Consider the following 14,578-nt stretch of genomic DNA (forward strand, 5'->3'; position numbering starts at 1 on the left):
TTACAAACCACTTTGACCTACAGGTAAGCCTAGATTAAGGCTTACCTGTAGGTCCATGAAATATCTCCTAAACCTACACGGTTTAGGAGATATTTGCCAAAACACAGGCACCGCTGTAGACAGCGGCGCGCAGACGCACTGAGCGCGCCGCTGTCAACGGCGATATGCCGCGAGTGGCGGCTCCCGTGCGCATGCGTGGGAGTAATGTCATCGCGGCTTCGTTGAATGACAGCGGCGGAGCAGCGAGACCCACCGAGAAGATGGATGCTCCAGACTACAGGGGACAGCGTGACTTTGCTGGCTCCTGTGTCAGGTAAGTGACACATAATGGGCTACTATGCGATGCATAGTAGTCCATTATGCTTTACCTTTGCAGGGAATCAAATAGGGGAAGTAAAACCATTAGGGTTTACTTCCTCTTTAAGTGTCAATAGGAGCTGATGATCATTCCAAGTGTTGACAATGTGAATTCACCACAAAGCAGCTGAGGCGGTTGGGTCAGGTAGTTTAGGTATAGAGTGTTCTGAAGGTCGTGCTGTCTGATAGGAGAGAGACCTTATACCAAGTTTTACCAATACCAACCGAGTTAACCCGATTTGAGGAGAGTCCATGTGTGAAATAATGTAATGTTACTACCACAACTGAAATCCTTTGCATCAAAAGGTTTATATAATAAACTAATTTCAGATGTATTTAAATACTTAGCATTTTTGTTTTTTGTAGTGGTTGAAATGCCACCATCCATTAAAATGAACTCGCAGTGTGCAGAAGAAAACCAGTGAGTTTTTAGTTTTTTTTGTTTAAATTATAATTGTGTTTTTTTTCTGGGAATAATGGCTAACTGCTGATTTTTATTTATTTTATTTTTTTTTCATTTGCAGCACTTCTAACAACAACAAAGAGTTAGAGGTAAGTCCAGCAACCTCTTTTTAGAAGTATGTATTTTTTTAAAATTTTTATTTAAGGATTGCGGATTGTACAAAAAGGAAATAAAACATGTCATCCAACCACTTCCAGTACTAAGCATTAACAACTCATTAAGCAAGTTTTTGTACATCAATGAGCATTCCAGGTTCTATTACAGCGTTCTATTAAAACAGGAAACTGTGGTCTAAAGTTTCTCCTGCTGTTTACAGTTTCAGTTAAACTGCAGAATTAAAGGAAACCTCCTCACCAGTAAAAAATAGTTGTAGACCAATGAGCAAGACCAACAGGGAGAATCTTACTTTAGAGGACTGAGCCCAAACATTATGCTACATATAGGTTATGGTTTTTCAGTACTAGAATAGCAGGAATGGTACAAAAAGATTGCCGCAATCCGGGAGAATTTTCTAATTTATATTAAAGAGTGGGTGACACCAATGGTGTCAATGGAGGGAAAGAAAAGAATGGAGTGAGGGAGGAACAGTAGAGGGGAGGTATAAGGAAAGGGGTGGGGGTGTGAAGTTCCAGCAAGGCCGACGACCCGAGACTCCAAATTATCTTAAGACATGGTACTGCGATGTAGGACTTGTATTCATCTGAAAATCGGAACAGGTTTCGGTGTGTCCAGCGGGTGTTGTGTTCCTCCTCCCTTTCCCCTAAGGCAGCTGTGAGCTGTTCCATCCGCTGAACATAGAAAACCACTGTGACACTGTCAGTGGGGATTGCTGCTTTCACACACTGGGGACACACGCCCTGGCTGCATTCAAGAGGTGTTTCAAAAGGCATTTACGATAACGCTTACAAGACATGGGAGTCAGATTTAGAAGTACCGCTGTCGGGTTATGCTGTAGAGCGACATCAGTGAGCTTTTGAATGATCTGTAGCACTTGTCTCCAGAAAAGGGTCAGGACTCGGCATTCCCAGAAGATGTGAAGTAGTGTGCCAGTCTGCGTACTACATCTCCAACACCGTGAGCTATGTCCTGGGAATATAGACGCTAGTACAGAGGAGGCCCTGTACCAGCAAGTCAACATCTTAGGCCCCTTTCACACATGCAGACATTATGTCCGTATTTCATCCATCCGTTTGCGGATGAAATACGGACATGCATTCCTATGGGATAGCGGGTGTCTGTGGATAAACATCCGCAGACACCCGCTATCGTCCGCCTCCGCTATTGTCTGATTCTGCAGACTGAGGAAAATCCTATTTTTCTATCCGTCTGCAGAGCGGATCGGATGAACACGGACAGGCGGTCCGTGCTCATCCGATCCCCCATAGAGGAGAGCGGAGAGCTGACAGAGCGGATCATCACGGGGCGGATCATTACTGATCCGTCCCGTGTGAAAGGGGCCTTATAGGTGATTTCCTGGTACTTGTTCCGCAATGAGGATTTGTGTGCAAAAAGGCGTATGCAATACTTTTGGTCCTCAGTGAACGTAGTGTTAGGGTTCCTCTCCAACTTCCTCAGGTACAGGGGGTCATGTGGGGATGTGTGAGCTAGTAAGATGTTAGAATAAGAAAGGGATTTCCGTATAGGCTCATCTCCCAGGCACAATTCTTCATAGGACGTCGGCTGTCTGTGGAAACTGACGATTTCCAGGAGGGATTTGAGGAAGTGAGTTGCAAGATCTTCCATCTGCCCAAAATGAAGGAACCAAAGCTAGAGTATAAGGGTCCAAGAAAAGAGGAGGCCCTGACTAAGCTCCGGTCTGGGTGGAGCTGGAAGGATTTATCAGAAGTACCCAGTAAAAAGTCCAGGTGACCAATTATAGGCTTAAAGGAAAGCTAGGCATTTCCGCAATTTTAAAGTATCTGCTAAGCTCCTGCAAGGTGGGCTCAATTAGTGGGTGTGGAGAGGAAAATCTGGAAAAGCTAGTCCCACTCCAAGGCAAACCTTCAAGGGGAAATTGCTGTTTTCCGTTCCAGGTAGACCCATAGCTTATGAGGTAGGTGTCTGCACCAATCCACCACTCTATTCATGTGAACTGCTGTATAGTACAAGGCTGGATCGGGGAGGCCAACCCCTCCTCTGTGTTTTGGTTGCTGTAATACGGATCTTCTACGTAGCAAAGGCTTGCCCTGCCATACATAACTAGTGAAGATCGTACGTAATTAGAAGTATTTTTTCATTTCAAGCACAAGAATTGGACTACAAATTTAGAAAAGCCTTACTAGTAGTCTTTGTTCAGTATTTTCAGGGCCTAACAGTGCTGCAGGTTTGGGCAGTAGTTTTGTTAGTGTGACCAACATACCTTATCTGGATTGCCAATAATATCTTGGTGCTCTCCTATAAAACTTTAACATTAAAAACTGCCCATGCTGTCTAAAACAAAAATATTTAACAATCTATTTTCTATACAAACACTGCCATCTAGAGGATATAAATGGATACTACACATTTAAAGTTATGGTAAGCTTTGCCATACTGTGGTGAGAATGGCATAAGGGACCAAAAAGTCCTGTAATTAAATCGTGAGAGAAAACAGTTATCACACTTCTGTACTGAAACTGACTTTTACCAAAGATTTCCAGCACAAAAAATAAGTTTTTTTTTGTTTTGTTTTTTCCCTGTTTGGTCAGACTGAATTCCTGCGCCTGTCGCTGGGTTTCAAGTGCGACATTTTCACTCTGGATAAACGTCTGCGCCTGGAGGAAAGGTCTCGCGATTTGGCGGAAGAGAATCTGAGGAAGGAACTTTCCAGCTGTAAAAAGCTCTTGGAGGTATGGTTATTCCTGAAAGGGGGGACTCTTGCCCATTCTTGTCCTGGATGTGTGAATGGAGCACTAGTGATAGTTTCTTAGACTAGTTTTCTCCGAACAAGGGCCTGTCAATCAGCAATAAGCATATTAGCGTTTGCTGCCCTGCAATACAGTTTCGTGTTCAAAACAGTGGCATTACAGAGCAACACATTGTAACATGATACAGCAATATCTGTTTTTATTTTATTTTTTGGGTGCATTACAGCCTATTCATTTTTTATTGGGATGCCTAACGCAATGCACCTCAGTGCATGAAAATGTGTACTGCACCACATTGCATTCAGGTGTTAATAGGCCTATTTGGTGTTCTGAAGGAATGCTTCCTGGGCTTCAATTCAATGGGAAATTATATTTTTTTGAATTGAAAAATATATAGGTGTGACCGCATTGAGCTTCTCCAGACATGAGCAAGGAGAGTGGTAAACTAGGAGCAGAAATTAAAGTGTATTTAAGTTTTGGATAGAATAGGATTTCTGTTCTGGAGATGCAGCAGGAAGTTAGAGGTAATCTCTACAAATAAAAAATGTTTACTATACAGTTATCACTGAAACTGGTGTCCCCACTGGACGATTCCCCTCACATTGGTTCTAGTGAAGACACTAAAGTTTAGATTTACTATCAGTTGCGGCCAATCCATTAGGGGTGCCCCCCCCCCATCAATGCATCCAGACCCCTGATCTACATACAGGGCGCCGGATGCATGGATTCCAATTGGGGGGTGGTCAAAGCACATGTGATTAGAGCCAGAGGCTCTAATAGGCTTGAAAAAAGGGTGTGCTCGGGTCTCAAAGCACTACGCTCCGAGCCCACACAGTTGTGTGACAATAGCAAATGATTATTCACTATTTTCACACTGATTCTCCTCCCGGCCAATCAGGAAGCGGGTATGATACCCGGTTTCCAATTGGTCAAAGGGAGAAGAGTTCCAATTGGCCGACGAGGAGGAGACAGAATCCGCTGCGATGTCTGCAAGAAATAGCAGGGGAGGGAGACGCCACCTGTAATGCCCACAGAGGAGAGCAGGGGAAAGGGAAGCCATCCGTGAAGCCGAGGAGGAGGGGCAGAGCAAGGAGAAGCTGTTGTCTTGATAGATTGGGTAAGCACTCTGGTCATCCTGATGAACGGGGGGGGGGGGGGGGTTGTTACACAGACCACCCCCCAAATATTTACCACCAGCCAACGTTTACCATCATATTCTGTTCCAATGACAATAGTCAACTGGACAAATGGGGACGGAGGGGTGTTCAGAAAGAACACTCCCAGCTAAGCAGTAAGGGTGACACTCTAGTAGTCCAAAAATGATGATCTAGTACAGTGATGGTGAACCTTGGCACCCCAGATGTTTTGGAACTACATTTACCATGATTCTCATGCACTCTGCAGTGTAGTTAAGCATTATTTGAAAATATCTGGGGTGCCAAGGTTCGCCATCACTGCACTAGTAGATAATAGTAGAAAGAAATCCAACATGTTTTGGGGGTTCAGACACTCCTCCATCGCCAAACCACAAGTGAGAGAATAATAAAATGGGATGATAAAACCTTCACAATTATAGGTTTTATTAATAGCAGTACTATAGTGATCATGTTTATACAGTATCTCACAGTACTCCCCACATTTTTGTAAATATTTTATTATATCTTTTCATGTGACAACACTGAAGAAATTACTTTGCTACAATGTATAACAGTGTAAATTTGCTGTCCCCTCAAAATAACTTAACACAGCCATTAATGTCTAAACCACTGGCAACAAAAGTGAGTACACCCCTAAGTGAAAATGTTAAAATTGAGCCCAATTAGCCATTTTCCCTCACTGGTGTCATGTGACTGTTTTTATAAGGTCTCAGGTGTGAATGGGGAGCAGGTCTCTCTCTCTCTCTCTCTCTCTCTCTCTCTCTCTCTCTCTCTCTCTCTCTCTCTCTCTCTCTCTCTCTCTCTCTCTCTCTCTCTCTCTCTCTCTCTCTCTCTCTCTCTCTCTCTCTCTCCCCCCCCCCCCCCCCCCCCCCCACTGGAAGTTCAACATGGTGCCTCATGGCAAAGATCTCTCTGAGGATCTGTTAAAGAAGAATTTTTGTTCTACGTAAAGATGGCCTAGGCTATAAGAAGGTGGCCAAGACCATACAGCAGTTTAACAGGACAGGTTCCACTCACAACAGGCCTCGCCATGGTCAACCAAAGAAGCTGAGTGCACGTGCTAAGCATCATATCCGGAAGTTACCTTTGGGAAATAGACGTATGAGTGCTCCCAGCATTACTGCAGAGGTTGAAGGGGTGGGGTGTCAGCCTGTCTGTGTTCAGACCATATGCCACACACTGCATTAAATTGGTCTGCATGGCTGTCGTCCAAGAAGGAAGCACAAGAAAGCCCGCAAACAGTTTGCTGAAGACAAGCAGACGAAGGACATGGATTACTAGAACCATGTCCTGTGGTCTGATGAGACCAAGATAAACTTTTTTGGTTCAGATCGTGTCAAGCGTGTGTGGCTGCAACCAGGTGAGGAGTACAAAGACAAGTGTGCCTTGCCTACCGTCAAGCATGGTGGTGGGAGTGTAATGATCTGGGGCTGCATGAGTGCTGCGGACACTGGGGAGCTACAGTTCATTGAGAGAACCATGAATGCCAACATGTACTGTGACAGTGGCGGAACTACTGCCATAGCAACACATGCGGCCGCTATGGGGCCTGCAGCCGAGAGGGGCCCGTGGGAAGGATGAGGAATGGATACCGTCACATAGCCCAACCTCTTGGCCTGGCGCCTTTGATAGACTGAACACCGGTCCAATGAGGGACATGTGACGTCATCAAAGGCTCCGGGCCAAGAAGTGGGGCTATGTGACTGTGAGCCCTGGGAACACAGGACATTCAAATGAAAGCTATTGCAGCTCTCTGCTTGTACAGATAGCTTGCCTCCTCCTCTCCTCGCTTCCCCTGGCTGGGGGACCGTGTGGGCGGTGCTCGCCCCCCCCCAATCTGAGGCAGCCCCATGCTTGCCAGCAGCCATTTGATGGCTCCAGTATGCATTCCTCATCCTCCCCGGTAGTTCCGCCACTGGCTCGCCTCTTCCACTGCACAGGTGAGGCTGCATTGTGCACAGGTCACGCTGCATTGGTCATTGGTGGGCACAAGTGAGACTGCATTGGGCACAGGTGAGGCTGCATTGGGCACAGGCCACGCTGCATTGGGCACAGGCCATGCTGCATTGGGCACAAGTGGGCACAGGTGAGGCAGTATTGGGCATGGGCAGGCCATGCTGCATTAGGAACAGGCAGGCCACATTGGGTACAGATGAGGATTATTGAAGCACTAACACCAGCTGTTTGGAGTATCTTTATTGGTTGATAAACTTTCTGGAATAATGTATATTGCTATTGTGGTGTAGGATCTGGGCCTGTTGCCCCTCCATCCCTTTTTTCTTCCTTCCTTCCTTCCTTCCTTCCTTCCTTCCTCCCTCATTCTTCTCGGACTCGAACCACACCCCCTTTAAGCCATGCATTTTAAACCACGCCCACTATTAATTTAAGCCCCACCGTTTTTTTTATGGGGGGGGGCGGCTGTTTGAAGGGGGAGGGCCCCATACAACATTTTGCTATGGGGCCCTGTGATTTCTAGTTACGCCCCTGACTCTGTGACATACTGAAGCAGAGCATGATCCCCTTCCTTCGGAGACTGGGCCGCAGGGCAGTATTCCAACATAACGACCCCAAACACACCTCCAAGATGACCACCGCCTTGCTAAAGAAGCTGAGGGTAAAGGTGATGGACTGGCCAAGCATGTCTCCTGACCTAAACCCTATTGAGCATCTGTGAGTCATCCTCAAATGGAAGGTGAAGGAGCGCAAGGTCTCTAACATCCACCAGCTTTGTGATGTCATTGTGGAGGAGTGACAACCTGTGAAGCTCTGGTGAACTCCATTCCCAAGAGTGTTAAGGCAGTGCTTGAAAATGGTGGCCACACAAAATATTGACACTTTGGGCCTAATTTGGACATTTTCACTTAGGGGTGTACTCACTTTTGTTGCCAGCGATTTAGACATTAATGGCTGTGTTGAGTTATTTTTAGGGGACATCAAATTTACACTGTTATACAAGCTGTACACTCACTACTTTACATTGTAGCAAAGCGTCATTTCTTCAGTGTTGTCACATGAAAAGATATAATAAAATGTGAAGGTGTGTACTCTTGTGAGATACTGTAGTGTCCTAAACAAAATAGTCTGAAATAAATCAGTTTGAAACCATATCACTATAATAACCATTTGAAGCTTATATGACTATTGTGTGCATAACTTCAAACTATATTAGTCATATAGCCTCAAACTGTTATCATTGTGTGTGGTATAATTTTGGTTATATTGTTTCAAACTATTTATAACTTTTGTTTGACACTATTTACATAAATGTGATCAATATAGTTCTGCTACTAATGAATCATATAATTATAGATGCTTACTCATCCCATTTTATTATTTTGGTTAATATTGGATTTTTTTTTTTAGCAATAATTGGTGTGTGTGTGTGTGTGTGTGTGTGTGTGTGTGTGTTATAACCATTTGAGAGTCACTTTTTAAGCCTCATTCACACACAGACAATGGGTGCAGGATTCGGCAGGGTTTATGTGAACAGCTATGGGTGGGAAGCCCCATTCGATGCAATGAGGCTGATGGTACCAACAGCCAATTGCACATACAGTAATTGTACATTGAGAGCTATTACCTGCGGATGATTGGTCCTGGATGCAAGCTGCTGTTTTATTTATTTTTTAATTTATTTTTTTCCCACTCAGATTATCTAACACTGCTGCTTGTATAATTGAAAATGTTTAAAAGCTATACATGCACTAAAAAAAATCTCCATCTAAAACAGATTTTGCATGGCCAGTAGCGAATAGAATTCTCTTTACTTCTTGTATCCTAAAATGGCTGTAATGGTAAAGTCTGCTAAACAGAATTCCCAGTTCTACCCTAATGTTTGTGGCCATTTGGGGGTCTGCTAATCTAGAATAAAGCAATCATTGGAGAATCCAGTTGTGAAAGAATGAGATACTTTGATTTTTCTGCAGACATTGATTCCACTCTGTGAGGATGATAACCAGACAAACGAGATTGTCAAGAAACTTGAGAAGAGTTTGCAGTTTCTAAATCAGCACACGGCCCGCGTAGCCAGCCGAGCAGAGATGTTGGGGGCCATTCACCAGGTGAAATATTGAACTCAATAGAGTGTACAGAGTTTTATTCTAAACAAATTTAACTTGGTGTTGCTAAACCGAGGACCCTGCATTCGCTATATCTGGTCTCCCAGAGTACAGAGAACATGGAAATACCATTATTTTAGTAAATGTAAACTTCTAAGTACCTTTACTCATCAACAGTAAATAGCAGTCTTGTGACTTCTATCGGTGTCTGGTTAAAGCTTGTAGGAGGAGTTTTCATTCTGCTCTCACTGTCCTGTAAAACTGCACAACCCCTGACCCTCTGGACAGTGTTGCTTGGCCCTGTGTTGATCACATGCACACTCTCTAGCAATACACACCAAACTGAGCATGTGCAGCTTGCCTCCTACCCTCTGTACTATCCGAAGCGCAATTGGAGACACTGGAAGAAGGTGAGGATCAGAGGAGACCAGATCAAACTGCCTTTTTGCAAAAAGCTGAGAATTGACCCCTTAGGTTCACACTAATGCAATGCAACTTCAATACATTTTTCAGTGTCTTTCAAGGAACAATACAAACAAATATTGGTGCAAACTGTAGTTACTGAGCATAAGCCTAGAGTTCTCAATGAAGAGAACAGTTCATATAATAATTCCTTTAAAGTCTGTTTAAAATCCATGTAATAAGGCTCACTGTAGTGGCAGCTCAGTGTTGGAGCAAGAAGCAGCTCTAGAAGACAACGGGAGGAAACACAAGTGCCTTCTAAATTTATCCTATACTGGGCTTAGGGATGGGCTTAGGGATGGGCGAACAGTTCAGCCCGAGCATAAGTTTGGGCCGAACATTGGTGGTTTGTATGTTCTGCGAACAATATGCGGCGTCCGGGGCAAATTCGAAAGCTGCTGTAACACCGTTTAAATTCTATGGGACACCAACATGAAAAATAAAGTGCTCATTTTTAAAGGCTTATATGCAAGTTATTGTCATAAAGTGTTTGGGAACCAGGGTCCTGCCCCAGGGGACATGTATCAATGCAAAATTATTTTTTTCGTTTTTTCAGGAGCAGTGATTTTTTTTTTTTTTGCTTAAAGTGAAACAATAAAAATGAAATATTAATTTGCTTGGGGGGTGTCTATAGTATGCCTGTAAAGTGGCACATTTTTCCTGTGTTTAGAACAGTACCACAGCAGAGGAAAAATTGTCATTTAAAACTGATCACGGCTGTAACGAATTGTCGGGTCTTGGCAATATAGATAAAACTCATTGAAAAAAAGAGCATCCCCCCCCCCCCCCCCCCCCCCAAGTCCATTTTCAGGCCCTTTGGGTCTGGTATATTAGGGGAAACCCCGAACCAAAATCCATACCAGGCCCTTCGGGTCAGGAAATTGAGGGGAACCCTGCTCCAAATCTTTTTAAAAAATGGCATAGGGGTCCCCTCCAAAATCCATACCAGACCTTTATCCGAGCATGCAACCTCGGCGGCAGGAACGCCCGTGGTGTCAGAGGGGGGTGGGGGTCACCTGTTTGTCACCGGGTGGCCCCGTCCTCAACTTTATAAGAGTTGTCACCCAGAAGAAGCGTAAGTCGGAAGGAGCCTCCCATGGAGGTGGAACGGTTGCAGCTTTTGTTTTTATTTTTCGGTCTGTCTGGCGGCGTGGATTTAGATTGCGGGAAATGTTTTATTTTTTAATAAAGGACTTGTCCCAAGCTGTCTCTTGTCTTTTTTTTTTTTTTTTTTTTTTTTTTTTTTTTTTTTACAATTTTTGACACTTTTTTTTGAGAAATGGTAGGGGTACAATGTACCCCATTACCAATTCACATGGGGGGGCCGGGATATGGGGGTCCCCTTGTTAAAGGGGGCTCCCAGATTCCGATAAGCCCACCCACCCGCATACCCCCATAACCACCGGGCAAGGGTTGTGGGGTTGAGGCCCTTGAGCTACCCCAAAGCGCCCTCCCCATGTTGAGGGCATGTGGCCTGGCACAGTTCAGGAGGAGGGGTGGCGCTGTCTTGTCCCCCCTCTTTTTCTGCAGCCTGCCAGGTTGCTTGCTTGGATAATGGTCTGGTATGGGGACCCCATGTTTTTTTTTTTTTTTTTTGGCACAGGGTTCCTTTTTAATTTCCTTATCAGACCTGAAGGGCCTGGTATGGATTTTAGAGGGACCCCCACACATTTTTTTAATTTTTTTTTTTATTTTGCTTGGGGTTCCCCTTAATTATTCAATAATCATGGATGGGGGTGGGGGGGGGGGGACCCATGCCGCTTTTTTTTTATTTTTTTTATGAGTTTTATCTATATTACCGAGACCTGACAATTCATTATAGCCTTAAAAATTGACCATTTAAATAAAAATAAAAAAGTTTGCATTGATGCATGTCCCCTGGGGGAGGACCCGGGTTCCTAAACCCTTTTTATGACAACTTGCATATAAGCCTTTAAAATTAGCACTTTTGAGTTTTCATGTTCGTGTCCCATAGACTTTAACGGTGTTCGTGTGTTCTGAATTTTTGCCTGTTCGATATGTTCTGGTGCGAACCGAACCAGGGGGTGTTCGGCTCATCCCTAACTGAGTTTAATACAGGTTAAAAAAATAAAGTTTTACTCACAATGGTAATGAAATCACAAGCATGTAGCACTGCTAGTAAGGTCGTCCGCATCACCATTCTGGGGGGTGCCAGGTGTGTGTAGAGACCTGTGTTCCTGCGATCGGATGGCATCCATGGATTCCGTCTCTTCCTGGGTCCATGGAACACACTGTCTGACTGGCGTGACATTACTTCCCAGATGTGATATGTAGAAGTTGGCTTGCGTTCCACCGACCCAGGAAGCGACGGAATCCACTGATGCTGTCCAATTGTGGGAACACAGCTCTCTACACAATTATCGGGCACCCCCAGGATGGTGATGACCTTACTAGCAGTGCTACATGGCTGTGATTTTATTACCTTTTGTGAGTAATACTGTTTATTTTATTTACCTGTATTAAACTCAGTACATGCTACACTTAGAAGGGGCTTGTTTTTTCTCCCCTAGCAGATTTGAAGGGGTAGTTGCAGCGCCAATGTATGTGGTTGCAATGTGGATTTGATGTGATTTGGACTCAGCTGTGTTTTTTGTGCTGTATAAGGAGTGCAAAGACTGAGGGAGAAAAGGTGCTTAAATTTGTGTGACGATACCACAAATAAGCAATCTGAAAGCATTTCCATTGAAGTCTATGGACCTCAGAATCGCACTGCAACACATCAAACTCAAACAGGACCCTTTTCAAAATCGGATCGCAGCCACACGTGTATTTAAACAAGCTCTATTGACACTCATGTTATTTCAAATGTCATGTGACTTTAATGTGATCTGAACCTCATTAGAAAATGCATCAGTGTGAACCAGGGCTGACTGAACCTGTAACTATTCTAAAGTAGCAAAAGTTGCATACAAAAAATAGAAATTCCTAAATACAGTTCGGTCACTTATTTTACTAATACTTTGACTAATACTTTGAGGCTAGTGCCCCATCAGGTCCGCCTTGCCTTAGATTGACAGTGCATGGCAGTAGGCAGATTCCATTGGACTGAATAGCATCCCACTGATGTCTTCTGGTAATCAAAAGTCTCTGCCTACCTCTAGTTTAAAACTCATCGACCATATGCCTGATAGTGTCACGGAGCAGAGTCCAGGGCGGGAGACAGTACATTGAGGAAGGAGTGTCCAGCATGGATACCGCCATTGACGATTCACGTACCTGTCTGCAACGCCAGTGTGACCGTCGCTTTCAGGGCTGCGCCCTGAGGGAATGCTAAAGGGTGTTTTTAGGACACTCTCTTCTTTTGAATTTCCCAGAATGTATAATGGGCTGAATTAGAAATCTAAATGATGCAGTATTTTTACTGAAGTGATACAGAATTTGTTCTCTGGGGCCCTGTCCCGCTAACGTTTGTTCTCTGGGGCCCTGTCCCGCTAACGTTTGTTCTCTGGGGCCCTGTCCCGCTAACGTTTGTTCTCTGGGGCCCTGTCCCGCTAACGTTTGTTCTCTGGGGCCCTGTCCCGCTAACGTTTGTTCTCTGGGGCCCTGTCCCGCTAACGTTTGTTCTCTGGGGCCCTGTCCCGCTAACGTTTGTTCTCTGGGGCCCTGTCCCCCTAACGTTTGTTCTCTGGGGCCCTGTCCCCCAACACTTGTTCAGTAAAAAAATACTGCATAATTTATATTTTCAATATAGTCCAGTAAACACTGTTCATCATCCTCAACCTGCGATGAAGGGGCGATTGCAAGTTATGTTATGAACTATATTCAGTCTTGTTTACAGTGATCGACAAGTAATGTTGGCTGCCTCAAATTAAAGACTTTGTTTTTAAAATGTATCCAGCTCACCCATGTTTTGCAATACGTGTTATAGTCGCCCTTTTAAGCAATGTACGTTTGTTTTTAGTTCTCTGTATTGTACTCCTGTCAGACAAGAGTATGGTAACTGTCTATTTGGTTCAGGAAAGTCGGGTTAGTAAAGCGGTGGAAGTGATGATTCAGCATGTTGAAAACCTAAAACGCATGTACGCCAAGGAGCACGCCGAACTGGAGGAGCTGCGGGAGGCCATGCAACAGAGTGATCGCAGCAGCTGCACCTCAGACAGAGGTTAGAGCCAAACTCCTCCATAGAAACTGCATCTCTATATACAATAGTAGTTTACCATCCATCCTATGCACAACATTACAGATACTGCAGCTTTTTCCTAAATGATCTTTATTTTCAGCTCTGAGCTTTCTTAAATATATTTATCTGTGAATGTGTTTTTTTTTTTTGTTTTTTTTCCCCATAAGCCAACTTGTAAATTTAAGTTTAGGGACTTTTGTAAAAAAACAAAAACAAAAAAAACAATGGCGCCCCCCCCCCCCCCCCCCAAGTAAATCCAGTGTCAATGAATGCCGCCGCAGACCCAAAGAAAAAAGACTGCGCATGTCACTGAAAATCAGGTTCCCACCACATGCAAATAATGAGGTGGGATCACCAATGACACCCCTGCCCCTTTGTTTACCGTTGCTAGGCACCTGCTGACTGACAGCTCCGGTACACGGTGACGATAGTAAATGGGTGGGGCACAGTGTACCCCATATTCACAGGGATGAGATCTGGGGTGAGATCTGGGAGCCCCCTTGTAAGAAGGGGCTTCCAGATTCCGATAAGCTGCCTGCAGGCCCCCACAACCATCGTCCTGGGTTATGGGGAAGAGATCTTATCCCCATCAACATGGGGACAAGGTGCTTTGGGGGGAGCCAAAGCAATGCCCCGAAGCAACCACCCATGTTATGGCCAACTGGTATGGTTCAGGGGGGGCTCGCTTGTACCCCCACTTTTCCTAGCCTGCCGTGCTGTGTATGCTTGGGTAAGGGTCTTGTATGGATTTGGGGGGGGGGGGTTTCGCGGCACGCATGTCTATTTTTGTCCTATCAATATCCATAGCAGACAGGAAGGGTCTGGTGTGGATTTGGGGGGTGGTCCCACACTGTTTAAAAACAAGAGAAATATTTAGTATCATGGTTTTGTTTACTTTCTGCTGCCATCAGGAAATCTCGCTGACAGCAGGAGAGTCATGGTGGTTAAGGAGCAGGGCCAGATGGTCCTCAACCAGCTATTGTGATTTGTTGTGAATATACATAAGGAATACCGAAGAAATTTCTAAATTAGTTTTGTATCTTCAGCATTAGTTTTTTTTATTTCTTATTCTTCAATGCTATTCCAAATCCAAT

The 14,578-nt window shown here is 44.5% G+C and overlaps 1 protein-coding gene across 2 annotated transcripts in view; it reads left to right on the top strand.

Annotated features, from left to right (window-relative positions):
* IRAG2 (inositol 1,4,5-triphosphate receptor associated 2) overlaps window positions 1-14,578 on the top strand; it is a 209,410-nt gene that overhangs the window by 183,410 nt on the left and 11,422 nt on the right. Inside the window, exons 30-34 of one of the 2 annotated variants that reach the window (XM_077468738.1) lie at window positions 724-778; window positions 882-909; window positions 3,508-3,648; window positions 8,750-8,884; window positions 13,322-13,466. In XM_077468738.1, the coding sequence (XP_077324864.1) occupies window positions 724-778; window positions 882-909; window positions 3,508-3,648; window positions 8,750-8,884; window positions 13,322-13,466 (504 nt within the window). Of the gene's footprint in view, window positions 1-723; window positions 779-881; window positions 910-3,507; window positions 3,649-8,749; window positions 8,885-13,321; window positions 13,467-14,578 lie in introns of those variants that run through there. The other variant, XM_077468739.1, reaches the window with a different exon arrangement.

Source organism: Lithobates pipiens, unplaced genomic scaffold, assembly GCF_037356315.1.
Source record: "Lithobates pipiens isolate NorthernLeopardFrog02 unplaced genomic scaffold, aLitPip1_a1.2 Scaffold_8, whole genome shotgun sequence".
NCBI lineage: Eukaryota > Metazoa > Chordata > Amphibia > Anura > Ranidae > Lithobates > Lithobates pipiens.